Below are 27272 nucleotides of genomic sequence, written 5' to 3' on the forward strand. Positions count from 1 at the left end.
GAGAAAAGAATATTTAGAGTAGCATAGTCTATCCTTATGTGCACTTTTCTTTATGCATGTTATACCTCAATAAAAATTTATAAAAAGAACTTCCACCCAAGAGGCATATATGCATTTGCGATTGTGTTAGATATCAGATTGACCTCCACAGAAATTATAGCAGTCATTTTAGTTCTTTTAAAATAAGTAAAGGGGCACTTGGGTGGGTCAGTCCATTAAGTGTCTGACTCTTGATTTCAACTCAGGACATGATCACACAGTTTGTGAGTTTGGGCCTCTCATTGGGCTCTCTGTGCTGACAGTGCAAAGCCTGCTTGAGATTCTGTTTCCCTCTTTCTCTGCCCCTCCCCTGCTCTCTCTCAAAAATAAATAAACATTTAAAAGATTTATAATAAAATAAGGCATAGAAATTTAGAACACCAAGAGATAGAGACAGCTAAAGGGTTTTCTCTGTTCCTTTATTCTCTCTCCAACAATATTAAGAATAACCACACTTGCTTCAGCCTTTGGCTGGTGTAGTCAGTTGAACTGTGTACCCCAAAAGGATATGTCCAAGCCCTAAACTCCAACACCTGTAAATGTGACCTTATATGGAAGGTCTTTGCAGATGTAATTAAGGACTTTGAAATGAGATCATCCTGGTTTATGGTAGACCCTAAACACAGTGACTGGTATCCATTGTGAGAGAAAGGAGAGGGGTGTTTGACACATAAACACACACATAGAAGAAGAGAATGTGAAGATAGAGATAGAAATTGGAATGATGCATCTCTAAGCCAATGAATGCTAAAGATTTCCAGCAACCACCAGAAGCTAGGAGAGTGATACAGAACAGATTCTCCCCCAGAGCCTCCAGAAGGAACCAACCTTTCTGACACCTTGATATCAGGCTTCTGGCCTGAGAATTAATTTCTGGGTTTTCTTTTTTTTTCTTTTTTTAAATGTTTTACTTATTTTTGAGAGAGAGAGAGAGAGAGAGAGAGACAGAGTGTGAGTTGGGGAGGGGCAGAGAGAGGGAGATACAGAATCCGAAGCAGAGCTCTAGGCTCTGAGCTGTCAAAACAGAGCCCAATGCGGGCCTCGAACTCATGAACTGCAAGGTCATGCCCTGAGCTGAAGTCAGACACTTAACTGACTGAGCCACCCAGGTGCCCCTCTTTCCTTTTTCTTTTTAAAGCCACTTAGTTTGTAGTAATTTGTTACAGCAGCCTTAGAAAACTTATGGGTTGGTCTGGAATTGGTCTTTGACAGGTGATATTTCTTTCCTTTTAATTTTAGCTATTGTAGAAAGGAATTACTTGATTTAGGAAAAAAGGGGCAGTGGAAACATGTTCTTTCCCACAGCCCCAGACTGCTTACAGAGGATCAAGTGTTTTTACCTCACATGTGAAAGAAAAGAGGGCTGAGGTAAGAGCTAAGCATAATTCCATTACCTCATTTTCAAATGAGGTTATAGGTGGGTCCCTTTCTGTTCTTTGGTAACAAAGTTACAAAGTAAACACCAACTTGGACAGGGATTTCTTTCAGGAATGTTGTAAATGTGACCTTACCTAATTCAATAGCTAATCTCATTGATTTCTATTAAAAGAAAAAAACATTAATCGCCTAGAAGCGTGTGGGGGGGGTCATAGTTGCCATTTGCCATTTTTTAACTACTCTAAATTTAAACAGACACATCCACATCTATTTCAGAGATTTTGAGTGGGTCTGGGTTAGTTAGGGTCCCACCTCCTTTTATGGAAATCCTACGGGGACAGATACTTCATTTCCCTGTTAACCTGGCAACTAGGACTCAGGCATGTGACCTCAGCTCAGTCAATGGACGGCTCCCACCTCAAACCTTCATTGCCTCTTGAAGGAGTGACCCAAAGACGCAAGGGCAGAGATTATTCATGCAGCAGCAGATGGTACAGAGACAGTGGCATTAATGGTGGCATCCTAACCAGCCGATTCTTGGAATTTTGGAGAATTAGATCAGCGTGACCTGGCTGTGCTTCCTCTCCTCCAAGCCCTGCCCAACCTCCCTCTTTCCTATCCTTCCAGTAAATTTGATTTCTTGTTTCAGTTAGCTAGAGATGATTTCTGTCATTTGCAAACAAGAACTCCGTCTGGTATAGAGGCTTCGAGTCAGAAGGTAAAATTTTACCTGTGGTTTCCTACAATGGACACTGACGAAAAGAATATTGGGAGGCCATGTGAGACACCCCTTTCAGATCTGGGGGATAGAGGGTTGGGAGAGCGGGTATGCAGGCACAGGAAGTGAGCTGGGAAGAGATCTCATAATTTTGTGATGTGGTTTTCAGACTTTTTCTCTTTATCAGCATCCCCTGAATATACTTCAGCTTCTCAGTTTTCCCACCTAAGGTGTGGTACACAGCCCTGAGTCTAACATCACAGGCACGGGCTGGGCCTTGCAGAGGGCCCTGGGATTACTGCCTCCTTCCCACCCCATTCTAAGTAAGATGAGTGAGTAAATAGTAGTATTGCATTCCAACCCAGCCCAGCTCCTCACCCCTAATGGCGAGGTGCCCCCCCTTTCCAGCTCCCCCTGTATATTGCCACCTTAGTTAGCACTTTATATTGAAATGGTCCCTTTAACACAGGAAAGTAGTAATCAGAAAAAATAACAATGGGAACTCCAGGGGTGGGTTTTTCTGCCTATTTCTTTTTTAAGTTTATTTATTTACTTTGAGAGACAGCGCAAGCAGGGGAGGAGCAGAGAGAAGGAGAGACAGAATCCTAAGCAGGCTCCGCGCCATCAGCGCATAGCCTGATGCGGGCTCAAACTCATGAACTGTGAGATCATGACCTGGGCCAAGATCAGGAGTCAGATGCTTAATCGATTGTGCCACCCAGGGCTTTTTATTTTATTTTATTTTATTTTATTTTATTTTATTTTATTTTATTTTATTTTATTTTTTTCAGGGGCCTTTTTTAAAAAATAATACTCAATGTAAAAAAATGTGATATTTAAGTGTATTTCTTTCTCTTACTAAAAAAAATTTTTAATGTTTATTTTTGAGAGAAAGAGAGAGCATGAGCAGGGAGGGGCAGAGAGAGAGGGAGACCCAGAAACTGAAGCAGGCTCCAGGCTCCAAGCTGTCAGCACAGAGCCCTACACAGGACTCCAGCTCAGGAACTGCAAGTTATGTCCTGAGCCAAAGTCAGATGCTTAACTGCCTAAGCCACCCAGGCGCCCCTAGGCCTATTTCTTAAAAGCAAAACAGCAACATAGGGGCAGCTGGGTGGCTCAGTCAGTTAAGTGTCTTTTTTTTTTTTTAAGTTTATTTACTTATTTTGAGAGAGAGCACAAGTGGGGTAAGGGCAGAGGGAGAGAATCCCAAGCAGACTGCCAGCACAGAGCCTGACATGGGGCTTGAACCCATGAACCCTGAGATCATGACTTGGCTTAGCCAACTGAGCCACCCAGGTGCTCCATCTCTTGATTTGGGCTCAGGTGATGATCTTACAGTTCGTGAGATTGAGTCTTCCATCAGGCTCTGCGCTGACAGCAGGGAGCCTTCTTAGGATTTTCTCTCTCCCTCTCATTCTGCCCCTCCCCACTTTGTGGGTTGGGTGTGCATTCTTTCTCTCTCTCTCTCTCTAAATAAACAAACATTGAAAAAAATAAAAGCAATATAGTGACATGCATCAAGAGACCTGGAAAATATTTAAAGCCATTGGCCCAAGAATACCACTTCTAAGACTCCATCCTAATGTTATCCGAGGCATATACCAAGATTTATGTACAAAAATGATAAGTGCAGCTTTATTTACAATAGGATCTGAAAACTAAATATACAAAAGTAGGGGAAAAGTTAAATGAACCATAGTCTGTCCATGCAGCTCTTTGTGTTGAAAAATTTGACTTTTAAGACTTTATTTATTGAGTTAAATTTTTTAGAGAGAAAAAAATGGAAGGGGGGGCGAGGAAGAGACTCTTAAGCAGGCTCCATGCTAAGTGTGGAGCCCAACATGGGCCTCGAACCCGTGATGCTGGGATCATGAACTGAGCTGAAATCAAGAGTCGGTTGCTCAACTGACTGAGCCACCCAGGCACCCCAAGACTTTATTTAAAAAAATTTGTTATTACAAAGTAATACAGTTGGACAACATGGGGCTTAGGGGCACCAACCCCAGTGCAGTAAAAAATCTGCATATAACTTTTGACTCCTACAAAACATAACTACTAATTGTCTTCTGTTGACCAGAAGACTTACTGATAATATAAAGTCAGTTAACACTTATTTTGTTTATTATAGTACTATATACTGTATTCTTATGATAAAGTAAGAGAAAAGAAAATGTTAATTAAGAAAACCGTAAGAGAAAATATTTGCGGTACTGTAAAAACTGCGTATAAGTGGACCCATGCAGTTCAAACTTATGTTGTTCAAGGGTCAACTGCACATGTAAAAACGTCGAAGCAGCACAGAAATGTAAAAAATAAAGGTACAAGTTGCTCTGTGTGATTGCTATGAGGAAAAGGGAGTTTTCTCTTTCCACTGGGGTTGCCAAACCTGGAAAATATGAATATGGGGCTGCCAGTGGCCGTCCTCCCCACAGCAGGAAGTGAAGTCACCTCAGGATGGAGCCGAGCACTGAGAAGCACACTGTGAGGAAAGAAGACCTGGGGAAGTGGATTCTGCTTCCGGTCCCTTGAGACCCTGGTTTCTGCAGCTCATCTTTTGACTCTGAGAGCCACTTCAGTGTCCTTCCCATTAAACAAGCTAATAAACAGCCTTTCTGCCTTGACTCCTATCTGAATGAGTCATGACTGATACTGGGCCAGCTGCTTTGTTAGAATCAAATTATATGGTTTATGCTATAATTCTAGTCTAATGATCAATTAATTCTTTCAACAGCATGAGATGAGGTCCATTTGGCATGAAATGGGCTTGGTAAACCACTAAAGGCCCCTAAATTATCACCTCTTCTTCATGGTCACAATTCATCCTGGGAATAGGCATCAAGTTCACAGAGTATAGCATCTGGAATACATATTTTTCCTTTTTATGAAACTCAAGACAGCAAGTATTCATATTTAGTCTTATGTCATCTCCTCCAACATATTTTCTCCAAGATCCATAATAAAGGCTTTGGGGTCATAATCTAGAGTGCTTTCAGTATGCTGGGATGTATCTCATCTGGGTCCAAAGATTTGTAACCCTGAAGAGTTGTAACCCTTGCAAGGCAAATTGGTGCTTTCTGACACTGCACCTATCTTTAATTTCCTCTCACCACTGTTTCCCTTATTTTTTACAGCCTGAGGGTCATTTTCTTTGATAAAGAAGAGAGAAAACACAATCAAAATAGACTGTTGGTTTTCTTTCACTTACATGGTCCCTTATCACAAGGTCCCAGGTGATAGTATTATCTTTCTTTTTCTTTTCTTCTAGCTCTTAATATTGAGGATTAAAAATACCTCCTCCCCCAATTTAAAAAACTCCTTTTGTGGTTAAACCTCAATGTATCATGTGCTGCCTGCTTCTTGATCTCCCCTTTCACATCTGTGGCCCTCTTATGCTTTCCTTTGTTCTGTGTCCTTTTCTGTAAAACGCAGCACTTTGGTATCCTTATTTCATTGGGTTTTGGGTTCTTTGAGTGCACTCTTATTTCTTCCTCATCTAGATCATTGGAGTTTACAGGTCAGAATCTAGTTCTAAGCATTAGAACCTTATTCTTCTGAAACCATATTGCTTTTTTATAGTCTCTAGTATGAAATCACATGAATTTTAAAAATGATCTATATTTTTAATCAAAAAGTTCTTATAAGAGAAAGTTTGAAGCATATAGAAGCATAAAGAAAGCACATTGTAGCAGAGACTCCTGGCTCTTCTTTACCCCCTTCTCTATTGTTTGCCCAGCAACTCAGACTTCTCTGCTATCTGGTAGGCAACCCAAGCCTTCTCCAACCGGGTGCATATGCCTTTCAAATTTATCTTTCTTGAGTACTTGTCCTCAGCCCTAGGTACCCTAGTTTCCTTATGTCTTTTGGTTTCACTTTTTTCATAGTTAATTCTTGAAATTCAACTTCCCTTAAGTAGAGAAGAGGGTAGAGGGAGCAATCACCAACCAGTGGTGTAGGGATACCTTAGGACTCTGGGAGCCAGCTGGGGTAGAAGGCTCTCAGAGTGCGTAGGGAGAATGGAAGGGTTGTTGTCTTGAGTTTCATAAAAAGGGAGGATTGGTGAAGGACTGCTCAGCATGTGACCCACCGTACTAGCCACAGGTAACTGTGCATAGGCCATGAAGGGCTTCTCTAAGAAGTATGGGCAAGTGGCTGCCTGCAGGCCTCACAGGGGAGGGGTCTGGTTTCTGTGTCAAGAGGGCTGCAGGAAGGTTATTGCCAAACTAAAGCTGTAAGGTCACAGAGGCCTGAGCCCAAGGCTGGGGCAGACTCCACTGGATGTTCTCAGGACCACACTCCACAAACTCTTCTACCCTCCCAGAAACTGCAGAAAGCTTCTTCCTCCAGCACACTTTACTGAGAAGGCTTACCTTGGTGCCCACTTTAAAGGAGAAATGCTTAAAGGAATTCTGTTATTTATCATAGAGCCTATACTGAAGGGTGTATTCAGAGCAGAGGCAATAAACTGATGACTTACCAAGGACTTATGCTCAAAGTCTTTAGGATTTATGTATGGGCTTTTGAACTCATGAGACTGGAAAAACCTGACTGCACATGGCCTATAAACCAACTAAGAATTTCAGTTTTCATAATGGGAAGTACCCTGATCAGTTACATATGTTCATTACAAATGTAAGACCATGCAGAAGGCTATTAAGTATAAAGTGATAAACTCATCATAAACACTGTTTTAATAATGTGGTGCCTTTCCTTCCAGATTGCCGGCAAACATGATTAACACAAAATGAATGCCATAGGAACTCTTTTTAAATTTTTTAAAACTTAACTCTATCAAGGGATCAACATATCTTCTGAGTCAATACACATAGTTCTCCTATTAAAATCAAATGTTACAACACGGTGAGATTTGGGGGTGCTATTCCTCTCTAAAACCGCCCGATGCAGACATATTTGGAATTAACTCCCCCTCCTTCCCCGGGCTTTCGCGGCTTCTAGGATAAAACTGCTAAAGGTTCGTTTTTCACATACACGGTTCTCTTATTTCACTTGCTTTTCCGCATCTCCTCTGGTTCCTCCACAGCCGGCAACCTCAACCCTGGGTTGGAAGAGTTTCACACGCCTCCGGGGCACTGTTGAAGCCGAGTTCAGGATAGGGCGATTTGCAAACTCCACGCCCTCCCCAGACTCCAGCAAGACACCCGCAGGCGACCTCTGTCCTCCCCAGCTGACCGGATCCTCAGGGTTACCGGCCCCCAGAGCTCGCCCGGCTCCGCCCCTATGGACCCGAGCTCCCCGAAGGCCGCTCGCCCTTGCTCCACCCACCTGCTCTGGCCCCGCCTACCCGGAATTACACAATCCTCCGGGTCCCGGGATCCGCCCACTGGATATCCACGCCTTTCACCAGCCCCCCGCCCCCGGGATCCTCCCACTTCGCTCTAGCTCCACCCCCCCGGAAGAGCTCGGCGTTTCCCGCCCGGGCTCCGCCTACCGGTATCTGCAAAACCGCGTAGCCGCGGGCTCCATCCACCCGGAACTTGCACCTCCCTCCTCAGCACTGCGCGCCCGGAACCTGCGTCGCTCGCTCCGCCCAGACTCCGCCTACCCAACCTTGGCTCCACCACCCGGGAACTGCACCAGCTGCCCCGGGCTCCGCCCCGAAAACCCTCGCGGCCTGGCGTGCGCCGGCTCCTCCCCCGAATCCTGCACGCGGGGCTGGTCCAGTGGGTCCGCCTCTGGCCTGTCCCCTGGCCGAAGCCAGCCTGCCATGGAGGGGGATGTCCCCGCCGCTGCAGCCGCCTGCTACCAGCCGGCCAGCCCCCCACGGGACGCCTGTGTCTACAACAGCTGCTACTGGTGAGGGGGCGCGGGTGCAGCCCCCGGCGTCTCCCTGGCTCTTTGGGTCTTGGCGTCGCAGCCAGGCCCCGCCTCCTCCCGGCTCCTCCCCGGGGGCTCTGGGCCTCGACTGGCGGGTTTTCTGGCTTGGGGGATGAAGGGAGAGGGAATGGCAGCCCTCGTCTCTTGAATGGAGTGTAGACTTTGGATGGTGGGGGTGGGGTGGGCGGAATTCCCAGGAATGGTAGGGTCGGTGGTGCATTACTAATGCCGGCGCTTTTCGCTTGGCCGTTTCTCAGCAGATCTCAGGGTTTAGGGGCCTGGAAGGGGAGGTGGAGGCGGAGGGTGGAGCGTAGAGAATCTTTGCAAATTACTCCGCTCAAGCCTTTGTGGTTTCACACTGATGGGAAAGTCATTTTAATTTTGGAAGAGAGTGGAAGAACGGAGATTTTGCAATAACTTTCCCAAGGTCATTAGCTAATAGCATCCAGGAATCCAGTTCAGGCCTTCTTGTAACCAGAAACCATGAGCTTAACTACCACGTTGTCGTTATCACACCCGTTACATTTACGTAGCATTTGCTACATGCCAAAACATTGTTTTGTTTATGTAAACTAATTCATTTGAGTCCCACAATTATCCTAGGAGATAGCTACTATTGTTACCCCATTTTAAAGATGAGAACACCCAGGCACAGAGGGGCGCAACTAATTTGCCTAAGGCCACATATCTTGTGAGTGAAGGAATGGGGGTTTACCTGCAGGGTTTGGCTCTGGAGTCCACACACTATACCCCTATTCTAGGCCACCTGTGTGGCTGAATCACCACTCCTACCTTTGTCTTTTCCACTCCCACACCTATCCTTACCTTCCCTGAGTAATGACTTCTTCCCCAACTTCCAGTCTCTGCAAAAGAAACCTTAGGGCCATCTAAAATTACCTTTCCCTCCTTTAGCTGGTCATCAAACCGCCATCACCAAGAGTTTAGCGTTCGTTCAGCTCTGACTGCATGTCAGGGCCAATGCTAAATGTTTCCCTCCATGGCTAGGAGATAGGTTTTATCATTTACCTCATTTTACTAATGAAAAGACTGAGCCACAGAGAGGCTGTGTCCAAGATCATACATCTAGCAAGAGACAGTGCTGAAACTGGAACTTCTGTAATAGAGGAGTCCATGCTTCTTCCATATATATATATATATATATATATGTTTATTTTTGAGAAAATGCACATGCAAGCGGGGTAGGGGCAGAGAGAGAGGGAGACAGAGAATCTGAAGCAGGCTTGAAGCTGTCAGCACAGAACCCAATGCAGGGCCCGAACCCACGAACAGTGATCTCATGACCTGAGCTAAAGTCAGACACTTATCCAACTGAGCCACTCAGGAACCCCCAGGAGTCCATGCTTCTTAGTTACTGCACTTTGTTTCTGTCTTACCTCTCACCTAAATCCTGTTCTTGTCCCTAATGCCCACTCATTGTTTTATGTATTCAGTCAGTAAATGTTTTTTTAGGCAATTGGATCATGTGATGCACCATTTTAGGCCCTTGGAATACAGCAATGAACAGAGTAGACAAATTCCCTGGTAAGATCTCATGGTTCTTCTGTTTTGGTTCAGGGAAAGCAAGCAAAGCCAAGTAAACCATATTTGGGTGGTGTTAAGTGTTACTAGAAAAATAAAGCTAGGTAAGAGACAGTGATTCACTATTTCATAATGGATATTTAAGGAAAGCATTGTTGATAAGGAGGTATTTGAGCAGAGATCTGAAGGAAAAAAGGGTGGGGGCTTTGTGCATTTGGAAGAAAATCATGGCAGGCGGGGGAGCAGTTGGTGCAAAGGCTCTGGGAAGAAAGTGTGCAGGAGTATTCTAGGAACAAGATGTCTGGCACAATTGGAGTGGAGCCATCTGGTGGAAGAATGGTAGGGGGTGGGCTTCTCTTCAGTAGATTTCTCCTTTAATTTCCTTTAGCCATTGGCCCCGGGCCCTCCTTGGCTATCAGGGGCCTGTTCAGGTCCTTCCTTACAGGCCTCTGCCCAGATCTCTCGTATCCCCTCAGGTCCTGAACCTTAGCGGGCTTCACACTGCTGAAAGCCTTTCTAAATTCAGATGAGCCCTAGATTGCCTAGGAGCTTGTAAAGCATGCACATCATAGGGCTCCACTCTAGAGAGTCTGGATGTGTGAACTCTACAGTGGAGGAGTCTTATCGCTGGTTCATCGATCCCATTTCGAGGAATACAGGCATAGACGATTTTGTCTCCTGAGCATTGCAAGTCCTTTAAGATCTGGTCACCATGTGTTTCTCCAAACCCATTTTGAACCTGCCTACTGGGCTCTACCCCAGGGTTTCTCAGCCAAGGCTCTGTCGACATTTTGAGCATGCTAATGTTGTGAGGGGGCTGTCCTGTGTATTGGAGAGTGTATAGCAGCATCCCTGGCCTCCGCCCACTAGATGCCTGTAGCACCCTCCCACAATTTGTGACAACCAAAAATGTCTCCGGATAGTGCCAGATGTTCCCTGGGGAGCAAAACTGCCGCTGGTTGAGAAGCGGTGTTCTACCCTGTCAGAACCTTTCAGGTAGGTTCTGCAGTGAAACCTTGAAATAAATGCCTCTTCTCTGCTTCAGTTAGCTTCTGTCAATTGTTACTTATCTGTTAAGACTCAGCTTAATGCTGATAGTGGTGACCAATATTTGTATGGCACTAGGTTCTTTACAGAGCACATCTGATTCTGTTGTGATTGTTTTGTATTCTTCAGATGTTGGCTGAGTGCCTGCTGTGCCCCAGGGGTCCTTTCCTTCTGCCTGCTTCTCTGATCTCAGCCCATCACCGGTAACCCTTGCAGAATCTTATTTTAATGCTGCTCTGTTAGACTTTCTGCTACCAAAATAATCATCCAGTAGGTTGGAACATTATTATCACCATCCCCCCTCTGCCCGTTTTTAAAACCAGTTAAATGGATGCTAGGGCTCACACCCAGTCTGCGCTCTTCCTGTTCCAACAGCAACTCCCAGCATTTCCAAGTATAAGGCCCTCCTTTTTTATTTTCATTTATTTAATTAAAAAAAAATTTTTTTTTTACCGTTTGTTTATTTTTGAAAGAGAGAGAGAGTGCAAGCAGGGGAGGAGCAGAGAGAGAGAGAGAGGGAGACACAGAATCCGAAGCAGGCTCCAGGCTCTGAGCTGTCAGCACAGAGCCTGATGCGGAGCTTGAACCCATGAACTGAGAGATCATGACCTGAGCTGAAGTCAGATACTCAACCGACCGACCCACCCGGGCACCCCAAGGCCCTCCTTTTTTAAACGTCAGATGTTTCTTGAGATCCTCCTACATGATATTAATTGTACTTTTGAAAAAAAAATTGATGATAAAAAAGGACTATAGGTTCAATAACTCTTAACATTTAATTTTTTTTCATCCGTGTAACATTTACACATATTTGAAAAATAAAAGACAAAGTATGTCCAGCCGTATACGTATTCAGCCTGCCAACAGTTCTTGGGGTATATATGGATTCTCGAAGTCTTTGTGTTAATTCTTTGCCCATCCTTGGGACTGGGAGTGGGGGAACAAACAAGGAGAAACCACTGACCTATACCTCCCCAATCTTCCTGTGTGCCTCAAAATTAATGACTCCCTCTTCTATGCATCTTTTATGGCCATCTATGATGCTTGCTTATTTATGGATCTGTATGTCTCCTCTCACTGTCTGTGAGCTCTAATTTATCATTATATCCTCCAAGCACTTAGCACAGTGCTTTTTACATCACAGGCTCTTGAAGATGTTTGTGAGCAACTCCAGAATTTCTGCAGGCTGGACAAACAAATGTCTTCTGAAAACTTGGTCTTAGAACATCCAGGTTTAAGAAAATTTAGTTAATACATGGTTTATGTCATATCGAAACAGTACATTTTTGTTATTCCATACTACATATCCTATGGAAGTAGTGAGTGGCAATCTCCTGTTTTTACCTCTATCACTACTTTTTCTGTGAGATTTCTTAGGTATTTTAGAGAAAAACAAAATCATAGGAAAAAAAACACACTCAGCTTTAGTGGTTTACATGTAGTTGTATGGAGCGTTGAGACAGGTAGACAAGGTCAAAACTGTGAATTGAAAGTTTGTATTGCCATAAAATGGTGGCATTCATCAGTGCCATTCATGCCTGCCTTCATTTTCAGGTAGCATGGTGTAGGTGTTTGGAAATTAGGCTTTGACAGATTGAGTCACAAGTATGAGCTGAGTACTGATGTAGCTCATTTTGAACAAAGGTGCTGTGTGGCTCATTAGGAAAAGATAGCAATCCTGAGGCTGAGCTATGAATACCGACAACAATGACTGTTTTTGTCTGTGTGGGCGTGTGCCTGTGGCCATCAGGATGGCTTGGTTTCATGCACTGGGCATTGATTTACTTAGGTGGTTCTGACTACTGCTTTAAATATCTGAAGACCTGTCACGTAGAAAAGAGATTCACCTGGGGCAGAAGTATAAGAAGATGGGGTTCAGCACAGTATGAGAAAGAACTTTGTAAAAAGTCAGGGCCTGACTTGTACCAGAGGGCTGCAGGGAATACCACTCACAGAGTCTCCCTCCGAAAGAATTCCTAAGCATATCACATAGCTGCCCCTGGTCTTTTCTAGCCGGAAGCCCACCTACCCAGAACACTCATTCTGCCCCATTCCTAAGGGGAGCAGTGAACCAGTGTTAACTAAGATTTGTCAAGTGTTCATAATGTGATGTGATTATCCCCATTTTACAGATGAGAAAAGCAGATACTCAGGTGAAGATGTCTAAAGTTTCTTACCTCGTAAGTGGCAGAAAATTCCATAAGTGGAATCCACTTGTATCTCAAGTCCCTGGACCCAAAACTTGTGGAGTATCGATGCAGCATTTTATCAGTTGTAAAATGCCTCCATGTCCAGAGCAGTGCTGGGGCAGGTAATGAGCACTGTGTTAGCAGAGAGGTCAGCACACAGTTAGGTAACACCTTGTTGAGGGTGTTTCAGAGGCGGCTCAAACATCAGCCCTTTGCTGGATGAAATCGTGTTTAAGATCTCTTCCAACTCTTTTATGTCCTCGTTAGTCTTCTGTTCAAATTTGAATGACACGGAGTGTTATTGTTTAATTATATTGATCAAACTATTATTTTGTTTCAGTGAAGAAAATATTTGGAAGCTTTGTGAATACATCAAAAACCATGACCAGTATCCTTTAGAAGAGTGCTACGCTGTTTTCATATCTAATGAGAGGAAGATGGTAAGTTGGTGAGTGATTGCAGAAAGAGAACAAGAGATTTAGAATGACAGTAGAAAGTCAATATAGTATGGGGTTAGCACCATCCTAAAATCTGCTCTATAAAATACAGCAACATTTTAAAGTTTGTTTTTAGAGAGAAAGAGACAGTGCTAGCTGGGGAGAGGAGCAGGAGAGGGAGACAGAATCTTAAGCAGGTTCTGTGCTGAGCATAGGCTTTGATCTCATGAGCATGAGATCATGACTGAGCTGAAATAAAGAGTTGGAACCTTAACCAGCTCAGCCACCCATCTGCCCCTAACATTTATTTTTGAATGAGATGTTTTTTCCTTTCAGAGCACAGTTGAATTAGAAAAGTTTAATCACTTATTTGTAAGTCAAGAAATAGATGATGGTATATTTACATAGATTAAATCCCTTTAGGTATTAGGTTAGAGCTTTTAAAATTGCTGAGACTAGAGCCACATACTGTCAGGTTTGTCTCTGGAGTTTAAATAAACTAATGGTAAAGTTACATGAGGTATTAAAAAAAGCAAGCCTTTAAAAAAATAAAGGAAGCCCTTAATATTTTGTGAAGTACTTTTTTTTTTTTTTTTTAAGATCTGATTTTTTAAGTAATCCCTGTACCCAGTGTGGGGCTCGAACTCACAACCCCGAGATCAAGAGTCACACGTACTACCATTTGAGCCAGCCAGGAGCTCCATAAAGCACTTCTGTAAGCATCATTTCATTTGATGCTAATGGAAACATGGTGAAGTAGGCAGGGTTCAGATAGTTGGCTCCATTTTATAGATGAGGAAATAGAGACTCATGGAGGTCCCATGAATAATGAGGGGAAAGCAAGACTTGAATCTGCCGGCCTTCTGATTCCCAGTTGAGGCCTCTTTCTGCTTTCCAAAGAACATCAGATAATTAATTTTTTGCGTTTTCATTGTTAAAGACACTTGGAAGGATTTAGATTTCTTCTTCATTCATTCTTTTACCTTGATTGTTTGTTGCTTGGAAATATTTTTAATTTATGTATTGCTTTAAAGAATTCAGTAGTGGTTTAACTGCAGCTGTGGCTTATGAAATTGATTGTATTTTATAGATACCTATCTGGAAACAACAAGCAAGACCTGGAGATGGACCTGTGATCTGGGTAAGATGGTCAATACAGAAGCCTCTGGTGCATTAGTACTTGTAATCCCTGAGTGGTTTGGTAAAGCAGAAGTGACAGGGCGGTAGAGACTGGCTCTGATAATTATTAATAATTGACCTTTTGGGAATAGATGTTATTTTGTCTAAGGTAGTACTTATAGACATGTTTTCATTTAATTTTATTATTATAGGAAAGATTTTATTTATGTATTTTTTAAAGTTTATTTGTTTATTTTGAGAGAGAGAGAGGGAGAGGAAGGGAGGTAGGAAGGGGCAGAGAGAGTGAGAGGAAGGGAGGTAGGAAGGGGCAAAGAGAGGGGGAAAGAGAGAATCCCGGGCAGGCTCCATACTTTCAGCAGGAGCTCTGTGTATCGCTTGAACTTATGAACCATGTGATCATGACCTCAGCTGAAATCCAGAGCCAGATGCTTAATCAACTGAGCCACCCAGGTGCCCCTATAGGCAGATATATTTGTGGTCTCCTAGACTCTTATTCATTATACTGGAAGGAACTTTAGCAGTATCTGGTTCAGCTGCACTTTAGAATTATCTGCATATTGTGTTAAAACCATAGGTTTCTGGGGGCGCCTGGGTGGCTCAGTCGGTTAAGTGTCCGACTTCAGCTCAGGTCATTATCTCTTGGCTCATGGGTTCGAGCCCCACATCGGGCTCTGTGCTGACAGCTCATCCTGGAGCCTGCTTCAGATTCTGTCTCTGTCTCTCTCTGCCCCTCCCCTGCTCGTGCTCTGTCTCTCTGTCTCTCTCAAATATAAATAAACAAAATTTAAAAAAATGTACGTTTCTGATTTAGTTGATCTAGATAGAGAAGGGTTCAGGAGTTAGTGTTCTTAGCAGACTCCTGAGTGACCATGCATGACTAACATTTGAAAAACCCAGATCTACTCCAACCGTTTCATTTTTCAGGTGAAGAAATGAGCCCAGAGGCCAAAGTGAGAAGCTCAAGGTTATCTAGCTGATCAGTGGCAGGACTAGGTCTTAGGCCCAGGCCCTTTATAGTACACATCTATGTGTTACATTAACCCATCCCCTGAAGAATTGATGGGGCTAGTATCATGAAGATAAAATAAAAGAAAAGCTTGTTTCTGATACTTATTTAAAATAAGATATCGTTCGAATTGGCATCATTTTCCTTTATTTAACTTGTATTTACTGAGTGCCTGTTATATGCCAGGCACAAGATAGGCCAAAATCCCTGGCCTCACAGAGCTCACATTCTTGCCTCCTTCACCAGCAGGTGATTTGCTGCTCTAACATTAAAGCCAAAATCCAGTTTTGGCCCAGTTAATCCAGTTAAGGCCCAACTGGGGTTGAACCCCAGTACTGCCACTGGTGGCTGTGTGAGCTGGGCATGTTACTTGCCTTCCTTGTGCAGCGTCCTCCTCTGGTTAGTGGGGTAGTGAGTCTTTTAAGTGAGAATGCGTGTGAAGCATTATGCTGGCACGGGGTATGGTGTCTGGTTCTGGTGCTCGAGAAGTGTTAGCTTCCCTCGTTAGCAACGATGGCTACAGGACCCCTGTTGTGCACTGTCCATTGGCCCTAGAGGTTGTCTCCATCGCTGAACCACTCAGCTGATTTTGAGTCATGGTCTTCTCCTTTTAGACAAACTTGAAGAGAAAGGGCCTGTGGTCATGTCCCCCTAACCCAGCATCTCACGGCAGCCCAGGGTGGGGACTCCTCTTGCAAGAAGTCCCCCTCCCCCCCCCAACATCCTCTGGCAGATGCATCTTTGCTGCAAGGCTGTCTTGTTGTAGGAAGTGGGTAGGTGGCCCTGAGTGGGTGGAGACACCCAGTCCCAAGAAGCGGATCACCTTCTATGTGGGTTTCCCTCCCCGAGCCCAGCTTGGTCTTTTCCAGGCATCTGGGCAAGCGCTGAACCCAACTCAGAGACTGAGGCTGCTCCCGCTTGATCTGTATTCCTTGACTCCACGTCTGTGCTTATAAAGGCGACTTGGAGTTGAGGCCTACTTTCCTTCTCAAGTTCATCAGCCATCTGGGATGTAGGAATGTGGACCCAAACTAAGCGAGAGATTGTGGGTATTCATTGCTTATACGTTTCCACAAGCTGTACTTTGTTGCTGGAACACTGTCCCCTCAGGCAGGACTCAACAGTGGCAGCCTTTCCTCAGTGAAACTCTTCCTTGGCTGTTGGGCCCCCCTCCCCTCTGTTTCTTGGTTGGCTTTTATAAATTTTTTTTTTTTTTTTTTGAGAGAGAGAGCTGAGGAGGGGGGCAGAGGGAGAGAGAGAGAGAGAGAGAGAGAGAGAGAGAGAGAGAATCTTAAGCAGGCTCCATGCTCAGCATAGAGCCTGACATGGGGCTCAGTCCCATGACCGTGGGATCATGACCTGAGCCAAAACCAAGAGTCAGACGCTCAACCGACTGAGCCACCCAGATGCCCCCCTCTTGGTTAGCTTTTAAAAAGTTTTTACTTACATAATCTCCTTAATTGTCTCAGCAACACTGAGGTGGACATTGCACTTAGCTCCATTTTATAAAAGAGGAAGGGGAGGGGCCAAAGTTTGACCAGAATGTCTTCGCCTGCAAGGCTCCCTGCTGTCTGCCATCATCACACTGTCCCTCCGGTAGCACTTGGCTGTTTCACACTCTGCTGCGAGGACTCCTCAGGGTCAGGACTTACCTTTCTCATCTTTGCATCTTTGATATTTTAGTAGCACTGTTAACTACAAGTAAAAGGGAGTATGCACTTCAAAACCCCTGTAATACGAGGTAGAAGATGTCAAGAGAGAAACAGATTTGGGACAAGGCCAGAGACTGCTTCTGGCAGGAAGTAGGAGACTCATGGGAAGTGAGCATGTGAGCGGGCACTCGAGGGATGGGTATGGGGAGAGAGGTGAAAAGGTTGCTGCAGAAGGATGGGAATAACACATACACAGCCAGGTGTGGGCTGGAAGGTGGGTTGCTCCTACTTTATTTCTCTGGAGGGCAGGATGCATTAAGGGGAGCGCAGGGCAGAAGCGTCCATTTCTGATGCTATTTCTGCTTTATGAAGATAGCATTGGAGCCAAAGGAAGCTCTTAGGCTTTGATGGCACAGCATCTCCAGTCTTAATTAATCCCCCCCTCCCCTCCATAGGGTCGATAAAACAACGTTTGAGAAAGTGCTCTTTAAGCTCCGAAGTACTAGAAATATAAGGTGGTGTTACTTATGTGGTACTAATGTGATTGAGCTTTTTATCTCCCAGTGCTGTTCTCTGTGAGAGCGCTTTTCTTTCAAGGGACTCAGAGCATCAGACTGTCCTCCTGCCCCTCTATAACTTCCCTGACATCCCTTCTAGCCATTAACTGGTGTTGGACAGTGCCCACCATCTGGGAGTGAGGGATACACCATGGCTGAGCCACAAAGGAGAAGCTGTCTTCATCTTTCCCCTAAATGGCTACAGATTAGGGCTTGGCTGATTTAACAACATCGTATAGTCCTTCTTTCCCATTCTAGGCTAGCCCAAGCCATCCCCTTTGTTAAGTTTGGAGGATATCCTGGCATACTTTTTCCTCAATGCGTATACCTGCATGTGTACTTCAGAATGTACATGTGTATATATACACAGAACTTTTTATTTTATTAAAATCCAAGTTAACATATAGTATAATAATGATTTCAGGAGTAGAATTTAGTGATTCATCTCTTACGTGTAACACCCGCTGCTCATCCCAAGTGTCCTCCTTAATGCCCATCCCCCCACCAACCTCCCTTCCAGAAACCCTGTTCTCTGTACTTAAGAGTCTCTTATGGTTTGCCTCCCTCTCTGTTTTTATCTTATTTTTCTTTCCCTTCCCCTATGTTCATCTGTTTTGTTTCTTAAGTTCTACATAAGAATGAGATCATGTATTTATCTTTCTCTAACTTATTTCCCTTAGCATAATACCCTCTATTTCTGTCTACGTTGTTGCAGATGGCAAGATTTCGTTCTTTTTGATCACCAAGTAATACTCCATTGTATATGTATACCATATCTTCTTTATGCATTCCTCAGTCGATGGACATTTGGGTTCTTTCCATACTTTGGCTGTTGTTGATAGTGCTGCTATAAACATGGGAGTACATGTGCCTCTTGAAATCAGCATTTTCTATATCCTTTGGGTAAATTCCTAGTAGTACAATTGCTGGGTCATAGAGTAACCTTATTTTTAATATTTTTGAGGAACATCCATACTGTTTTCCAGAGTGGCTGTACCAGTTTGGATTGCCACCAGCAGTGCAAAAGGGTTCCCCTTTCTCTGCATCCTTGCCAACATCTGCTGTTTCCTGAGTTGTTAGTTTTAGCCATTCTGACAGGTGTGAAGTTACGGTATCTCATTATGGTTTTGATTTCTGTTTCCCTGATGGTGAGTGATGTTGAGCATCTGCATTCTTTCATGTATCTGTTAGCCATCTGGATGTGTTCTTTGGAAAAGTGTCTATTCATGTCTTTTGCCCATTTCTTCAGTGGATTATTTGTTTTTTGGGTGTTGAGCTGGATAAGTTCTTTATAGATTTTGGATACTAACGCTTCATCCGATATGTCATTTACAAATTTCTTCTCCCATTCCACTGGTTGCCTTTTAGTTTTATTGATTGTTTCCTTCACTGTGCAGAAGCTTTTTATTTTGATGAGGTCCCAATAGTTCATTTTTGCTTTTGTCTGCCTTGCCCCCAGAGACATGTCTAGTAAGAAGAAGAACCTTGCTCATCTGAGGTCAAAGAGGTTGTTGCCTGTTTTTTTCTCCTCTAGGATTTTGATGGTTTCCTGTCTTGTATTTAGGTCTTTCATCCATTTTGAATTTTTTTTTTGTATACACATAGCTTTTAAAAAATAACATGTAGTACATATTTGCAGTTTATTTTTCGTATCCAACTATGTAACATACCCTTTTTTCCATTTTCTTTTTTTTTAATATTTTTTAACGTTTATTTATTTTTGAGATAGAGAGAGACAGAGCATGAATGGGGGAGGGGCAGAGAGAGAGAGGGAGACACAGAATCTGAAACAGGTTCCAGGCTCTGAGCTGTCAGCACAGAGCCTGACGTGGGGCTCGAACTCACGGATCGCTAGATCATGACCTGAGCCAAAGCCGGATGCTCAACCGACTGAGCCACCCAGGCGCCCCCCGCCTTTTTCAAAATTATTTTTATTTTATTTTTGAGAGACAAGAGAGCATGAGTCGGGGAGGGGCAAAGAGAGAAGGAGACACAGAATCCAAAGCAGGCTCCAGGCTCTGAGCTGTCAGCACAGAGCCTGACATGGGGCTTGAACTCACAAACTGTGAGATCATGACCCAAGCTGAAGTCGGACACTCAACTGACTGAGCCACCCAGGCGCCCCCACTTTTTTTCTATTTTCTACATAAATTTACCTAAATCTTTTTAGTAGCTGCGTTGCAGTTTATTTCTCTCTAGTGGACTTTTGACTGTTTCTGAATTTTCACTATTATAAACAGTGCTGCAGAGATTTTCTTTGCATATATACCTTTACATGCATATGGCCATTTTATCTGTTGGATGGATTCCTAGAGGTAAACTTGCCAGGTCAAAGGGTATACATTTAATATATATGAACATTTTCAGTACTTATTTAAGTGTTCCCTATCACCGGATGTTTAGTCTTTTTTTTAGGGATTAGCATTTGCTTTATTTTGCTATTATAAGAAGAACTGTGTTAGTTTTGTATTCATTTTTAATGGTTATATATATATATATACACATATATATAATGCATTTTATGTTTTATATGTATTTGTATATATCTTATATATATTTTATATGTACCATTTTAATGGTTTTATATATATGTATATATATAAAAATATATGTATATATATGAAACCATTAAATGGTACATATAAAATATATGTAAATATATTACATATAAAACATAAAATCCATCATTACTGTAACCTATAACACTGTATTCACGATGGTGAAGTAACTTGGTTAACTTCAGCAACTTTTATTTCTAGGATTACCATGTTGTCCTGCTTCATGTCTCAAGTGGTGGACAGAGCTTCATTTATGATCTTGACACTGTCCTGCCATTTCCCTGTCCTTTTGACACTTATGTGGAAGATGCATTTAAGTCTGATGAGGACATCCATCCACAGTTTAGAAGGTGAGGAGATTTAGGATGGACTTACCTACTTTCTGAAGTTAAACCTTGACAGTTGTATGGAGTGTGTGTGTGAGATTTTGTGGGGTTTTTTTTGGCATTTGTTTTGCAAAGATCACTTGTTTTGGCATCACTATTGAGTTGATACTTGAAAATGATGTGCTACACAGAAGATTCAAAGTGTTTTGAAATTTTAAAGGTTGTCCAACATATAAAGGTTGACATCTTTTGAAAATGTGTGTGATGAGATCCCAGGTGTCTTCTGAAAGCCAGTTTGGGGATTTCTCTCATGTGTGTGTGTTTGTGGGTATGTGTGGGTGTGTGGGGTGTGGCCTTAATGATGACACAATTGAGAGGTCTGTGATGGTGGTGCCTAAAGGTTATGCCCTTTGTCCCTGGCATACAATCGAGTAAATAAAGACAACTGGATGTATTTCTGTGCCTATGTAGTTTTTTTTATTTCAGCTGATCCTTTCTTGTGACTTCTTTAACAGGTTGTAAAGCTGCATCTATATTTGTGTATTACTGGTAGTACAAAAATGCCTGGGTACTTTCGTGTATGTCATTGAAAATGAGTCTGTATAAAAATTGAGTTAGAATTTCACTGGGAAACCTTGCTAATGTAAATGAATGTTGCTTTATTTGCAGGAAATTTCGAGTGATCCGTGCAGATTCGTATTTGAAGAACTTTGCTTCTGACCGATCTCACATGAAAGATTCCAGTGGGAACTGGAGAGAACCTCCTCCATCTTATCCCTGCATCGAAACTGGAGGTGAGCCAAAGGTGCCTCCTCAGAGAGGTTTCCGGTCACCATGCACATCAGCATCACCCCTTAACCAAGGACAAAAATTGTGTGTTGGTATTTGTATGAAACCCCTGAGTCGTAAGAAGATAAGAGGGAGCATAGATGTGCGTATCTGTTAGATTCAGGAATCGAAGCCCAGAGAACGGGACTGGAAGGCACAAGACCTCACGGCAGAGGGGGGGTGTGCAGGGCAGAACCATGATACTTGCACACCGCCAGGGTGCTGGTTGGTCTGCTGCCAGGACGCTGGGCTTCAGGAGGTCTGTGGGCTTGTCCTTCAACACTGGAGCTAGTAGCACCTTGCCTTGGTGGGGTTTTCTGTTAAGGTGACAGCAGCCCCTAGGGCATCCATGCGGTATGTGAGATGTCATTTCCCTGGCTCTCTGATAAGACCTGCAGTAGAAGGAAGGGAGAGCCAGCAGATTTTCTTGTACCACTCATCTCCTTTATGTGCTTTTAGGCATCAGTCCAGTTAATAATTTTCTGAGATTTAAGGAGATAAAGAGTTCTTCACCCTGTTCCTGTTTGGCGTTGGCACGAGCTTGAAACATTGTAAGTAATTCGCACTGTCGCCATTTCTTGCGGAGGCCATCCCATCCCGTGGATGAGCCTTCTGTGTGAAATGCTCTGTCAGCTGTGCAGCGTGCCAGAAAAATAGGGCAGTAGCATTCGGAGCTCAGCAAGGAAGAAAGTAAATATAGTTGGTGTATCTGAACACCAAAAGAGGATTCGACTGATGTTTGAGGCCCTCTGTGAAAGGCTGTTAGGATTTTAAAAATTTATCTCAGAGCTGCTTTTTGGTCCGCCAGCCTGCTTCCTAGTCTGGGCGTCAGAAATGGGATCGCTCCTGGGTTGGGAGAGGGCATCACAGGTCTTCCTTCTAGTCTCGGACAGCCTGTCATATAGGCTGTGGTCTGGGACAGTGTGCCTTCAGCCACCCCCGTTTCTCTTCTAGACGTGAGCACCGGTGCAGAGCCAGCCCAAGGCAGGCACTCAGTAAACACCAGCCCGCCAGCCCGAGCCTCTTCCGGTCATTCCTTTCGGTTTCGATGACTGCTGCCCAGTAGATGCTATTTTGTGCTGGCCACTTTACGTATTAGCTTAGTTTTTACCACAACGCAGGCCAACTTTAATTTCCTCACTTGATAGATGCGTGCATTTAAGTGCATTAAGGTTAAGTGAGCCCTTTGCCTCTGATGCACAGCTGGGGAGGATGAGGAGGGGGATGGTGGTGTCTCTTTCTGCCTTGTGTGTAGTTAGTTCATCAGGGACCTCCTGAACTTGGGGTGGAAACAAAAGAATCTGCTCTGAAGTGTGGGGTAAACTGACGGGTTCTTCATGTCATAATTTAACCACACCGTGATGTTCTGTCAGGTGGTAAATTAATTACTTCAAATCCTGTGTTTATCAAAGGAATGTATTTGAAGTTAGGATAAGTGAGATTTACGTGTAGCTAATTGGTAGTGTTTTATAAAAAATCAGGATAAAAAATGGTTCAAGAAAATATCCAACTTTGGAGTGTTTATGTGGCTCAGTTAAGCATCTGACTGCGGCTCAGGTCATGATCTCTCGGTTTGTGGGTTCGAGCCCCACATCGGGCTCTGGTGACAGCTCGGAGCCTGGAGCCCACTTCAGATTCTGTGTCTCCCTCTCTCATGTGTGTGCATACACTTTCTCTTTCTCTCTCTCTCTCAGAAAAAAATTAACGTTAAAAAAAATTTTTTTTTTTAAAGAAAGTGCCAAATTTTAATGCATGTTTTAGGTACTTTAATATATATCAGCTTCACTCAGAACCCTGAGTTTAGTTGTGGAATTAACTCTTATGACTTAAAGTTTAGTACATTTGATATGTAGAATATTGGGATAATATGTTTAATAATTTCGGTGGCTATGTGTCTGCAAGATCGCTATTTTCTTTAAAAAAATTTTTTTTTAATGTTTGTTTATTTTTGAGAGAGAGAGAGAGAAAGCGTGAGCAGGGGAGGGGGCAGAGAAATTTAAAAACAAATTTTTTTTAATTTTGTTTTTATACATTGATCTTGTACATAATGAATGGTTGCAGATAGTAGTCATTTTTTCTCTGATGACATTAAAAAGTCTTAGAAAACAAAACAAAAAAAGGGAGGGAGGAGAAAAACTCTTAGAAAACAAATACAGATTTTTTAAAAAGTAGTTTGTTAAAAAAGTTCGCAGACTTACTGGGCTCTAATGGAGTTTGACACGTACCCAGGTCAGCAAGAACTTCTGCCCCATCTCACCTGACAGATGCCTGTCTTACCTTTATTTCCAGTTGCGTTCCTAGCTGTCTGAGGACTTCAACAAAAGTTGTTTATTTAGCTTTTTTATTATAAGGGTGTTAGCGAATCTGTTTCTAGTTTTCTATATCCTAAGTGCTTGCTTTCATTTTTAAAGATACAGTGTTGGGTAACGTATACTAGATTTACATGTTTTTCTTCTTTCAGTTCTTTAAAGACGTCTCTCTTGTTTTCTGCATGCACAGGCTCTGATCTCTTATTCATTACTCTGAATGTAGTGTGTCTTTTTTTCTCTGAATATTTTCTAAGGTTTTTCTCTTTATCACTGGTTTTTAGCAATTTGATTATGATGAACTAGTGTAGTCTCCTTTAGGCTTATTCCACTTGAGTTTTTTTTGTTTTTTTTTAAGATCTTTAGATTGATGGATTTATAGTTTTCATCAAATTTGAGAACATTTGGCCATTATTTCCTCACATTTTTTCTGACCCCCTTTTAAGTTCATGTCCTTCAGCTACACATTGGTTAGATGGCTTGATATTATTCTCAGAGGTCAGTAGGTCTGGTTGTTTCTTTCATACATTTTATGTATGTGCTTCATTTTGAATAATTCTTTTATTTTGTTGCAAATTCATTGTTCTTTTTTTTTTTTAAATTTTTAAGTTTGTTTATTTAGAGAGAGACAGCATGGGTGGGAGAGGGGCAGAGGGAGAGGGAGAGAGAATCCCAAACAGGCTCTGCACCATCAACACAGAGCCTGATACAGGGCTTGAACTCACGAAACCATGAGATCGTGACCCAAGCCAAAACCGAGAGTCAGATGTTTAACCGACTGAGCCATCCAGGCATCCTGCTCTTATCTTCTGCATTAACTACTTTGTTGTTAACTTCATCCAGCACATTCTTTTCATTTTACATATTTTATTTTTTTTATGTCTAGACATTCCATTTTGGACTGATTTAATACCTTTCATTTCTCTCTCTCTTCATTATGCTCCTGTTTTTCTCCAGCCTTTCGAACATAACCCAGGATATTACATTTAGTTGTCCCGTCTCCTCAGTCCCCTTCAATCCCTGGCAATTTCTTTGTTTTGTTTTCTTTCCTTTTACAACTTTTACACTTTTGAAGAGTCAGTTATTTGTAGAGTGTCCCTCACTTTGGGTTTCTGTGATGTTTTGTCATAATTAGATTGAGGTTATGCATTTGAGACAAGAATACCACAGAAGTGATGTTGAACCTTTCTCCATCTGGATAATTTTCCCTTCTTTTGGTCTTCTGGGTTGTTGTATTGCTGTTAAGCCAATAAACCAATTGTGTTTTCAGTGAACATTTCTTTCATGTATTTTTCAGATTCCAAAATGAACCTGAATGATTTTATCAGCATGGATCCTGAGGTAGGATGGGGAGCTGTCTACTCCCTGTCTGAATTTGTACATCGGTTTGGCAGTCAGAACTACTGAAAGGGACATCTGGATGTAAACTATGGAGAAATTCTAGGACGTGAACAGTCCATCTCTTCATTTGGGACGGCAAACACTATGGTACATTTGGCTTGGAATTATATTTTCTTCTTTTAGTTCAGTTGAGTTGAAACATGAATGAACAAAAAAATTAATAAAAATAATTTTTTTGAGGGGCGCCTGGGTGGCTCAGTTGGTTAAGCTTCCGACTTTGGCTTAGGTCGTGATCTCATGGTTCATGAGTTTGAGCCCCGCGTCGGGCTCTGTGCTGACAGCTCAGATCCTGGAGCCTGCTTTGGATTCTGTGTCTCCCTCTCTCTCTCTCTGCCTCCCCTCCCCCACTCATGCTTTTTCTCTCTCTCTCTTTTCTTTCTCTCTCTCAAAAATAAATAAACATTAAAAAAACTTTTAGAAATAATAATTTTTTTTTGATATGTCAGATTGAAACTTGATGCAGTGTCTATTTGCTAAGAAATTCCAATGCTCATTTGTTAAAACATGTGACGACTCATGCCAGTCATTCCTTCTGTTATCATATAGATGCGTGTATTTCGTGTCTGTTTTGGATGTTTCGTTTCTCTCCCATTGCCCTGTCAGCTCCTTGAGGGCAGGGCGGTGGCTCATTGCTCTATGAACCTCTAATGCCCCTAGCAGGTGCCCATAAAATGTTTGCTGGTGATTGTGCTGCTGCTTGAAGAGGGCTGATACTGTGAGCTGAATCAGCAATAAGTGTTAGTCTTTTTGGACTACGATGTTCTTCAGAAAAGACTGCAGCCCTCTCAGGCTTGAGTGTTACTTGGCCTATTTATACATGTTTTTAAATAAAATTGATTTAAAAGTAATTTTGTTTTGAAGATTTTGTGTTGATGATCTGAGATAACCAAGAGTGTCTCACTTGTAGATGGGGACCATTGCTTTAAAATACATGCATCAATCTCCCTTCTTGAAGATGTTTTGGAAATTTGGCTTTCATCGTATAATTCCACATAAAAGATGTTTGGCATTAAACTGGCATGGCATATAAGCACCAACTTGCATGCGTGTCTTTATGGTTCTACTATAACAATGAGCGATTTCTTAAAGCAAGGATGTCTAGGTTTTTGGTCTTAGACGAGTTTGCTGCTTATTGAGAAACTTTCATTTAATGTAGATCTTCTGCCTTGTGCTGTGGAGGGACAGCTCAGTTGTCACGAATCAGTCAGAGGAAATGTCATGTATCCGTTTGGTACAGCTGACCAGGAGGATTCTGGGAGAAAGTGAATGAACCTTTGGTAAGAGGAATGCAAACACAACCTCTTAAGTTATTTTATAATTTAGAATCAATTATAGACCTCGCACTTACATATCTTTGTTTGACTTTTCGATAGTCACTTAAAAAGCATGTGGCTAAAATGATGGAACTACTTTGTCTTGAGCAGAGAATTTCAGAGGGACCAAAGATTGTGATCAGATTTACAAATTGCATTTTTGGAGGGTTTTGTTTTGTTTTGTTTTGTTTGCCAATTTATGAGCAGGTTTCCAATCTGGTATTCATAGTTGTGTCTAGTACAGACCAATCAGACAATGTGTGTGTGTAAGTTTAAACTTCCCAGCCACCTTTGTCTTGAAATTGAAAACCCCTTCTAGCCAGTGTGGGGAGCAAGGCTTATAGTTTTAAGCCTGTTAAAATGTCCAGTGGTCATAATTTTGAGTTGTTAGAAGGAATAGAGAACATTTGTTGTCTTTTCTACTTACCACTCCTCACTTCTACAGCTCCCTTTGGGAAATTCATCTTTGTACATTTCATGTAGTCCTTGTGGCCTGTAAATGCAGATATATAGCTTAAGCTGGGCCAGGCTTGGAGCCCGCTCTGGACAAGTCTAATGACCTGTCACAGTGTTCTCTGGATTTGCTGTATTGATGTCCAGAGAGAAAAAAATCTCTCCCTGAGGAGTGCTAAACTAGGGGCCTGGGAGCTTAGGGCATCCTGACTGCAGCCGAAGGGCCCAACTGCAGAATGAGGCCCAGCAGAGCTGAGAGCAGAGCAGGAGCCCTGAGGGCATTTCGGAGCGCCTGGATTTTCCGTGTTTCAAGTCGGCCACAACTTTTGAACTTCCCAGTTACATAAACTAGTGGATTTCTTTTTCTCTTCAGCTTGTGTGAGTTGGATGGCCATTAGTTTTAATTGAAAGGTGAGTTCCCTTTCAAGACTTCTCTTGAAAACTGTCAGGAACTGTATTTTTGTCTTTCTACGCTTAATGTTTCTCTGAGGTCAGATTAGCTTTTCTTTACACTCAACATGTGAGAGAGAACTAAATAAAATACTGATAAATCC

The 27272-nt window shown here is 42.7% G+C and overlaps 1 protein-coding gene across 2 annotated transcripts; it reads left to right on the forward strand.

Moving 5' to 3' along the window:
- The first annotated feature begins 7798 nt into the window (after nucleotides 1-7798).
- On the forward strand, nucleotides 7799-25130 carry NTAQ1 (N-terminal glutamine amidase 1). Of its 2 annotated transcripts, XM_047073809.1 has the most exons (7): nucleotides 7799-7945; nucleotides 13082-13181; nucleotides 14269-14319; nucleotides 20293-20441; nucleotides 21087-21211; nucleotides 21705-21796; nucleotides 24849-24937. In XM_047073809.1, exons 1-6 carry the CDS (start codon nucleotides 7857-7859, stop codon nucleotides 21788-21790), a joined length of 600 nt encoding a protein of 199 aa, XP_046929765.1. In that variant the 5' UTR covers nucleotides 7799-7856; the 3' UTR covers nucleotides 21791-21796; nucleotides 24849-24937. The 2 variants fall into 2 exon arrangements, with proteins under 2 accessions (XP_046929765.1, XP_046929764.1); XM_047073808.1 differs by lacking the exon at nucleotides 21705-21796 and having other exon boundaries at nucleotides 24849-25130.
- Nucleotides 25131-27272: the final 2142 nt, after the last annotated feature.

Source organism: Lynx rufus, unplaced genomic scaffold, assembly GCF_022079265.1.
Source record: "Lynx rufus isolate CCGP_SWC_20201006 ecotype Redwood Valley unplaced genomic scaffold, mLynRuf1.p SCAF_12, whole genome shotgun sequence".
In the NCBI taxonomy this organism is placed as follows: Eukaryota; Metazoa; Chordata; class Mammalia; order Carnivora; family Felidae; genus Lynx; species Lynx rufus.

What these genes read in the sequence shown, in the direction of transcription:
- NTAQ1 (XM_047073808.1), top strand. Translation starts at nt 7,857, where the DNA reads ATGGAGGGGGATGTCCCCGCCGCTGCAGCCGCCTGCTACCAGCCGGCC. An exon ending in TATCTAATGAGAGGAAGATG is followed by an intron (nt 13,182 to 14,268) that starts GTAAGTTGGTGA and finishes TGTATTTTATAG; the next exon opens with ATACCTATCTGGAAACAACA. An exon ending in ATCCATCCACAGTTTAGAAG is followed by an intron (nt 20,442 to 21,086) that starts GTGAGGAGATTT and finishes CTTTATTTGCAG; the next exon opens with GAAATTTCGAGTGATCCGTG.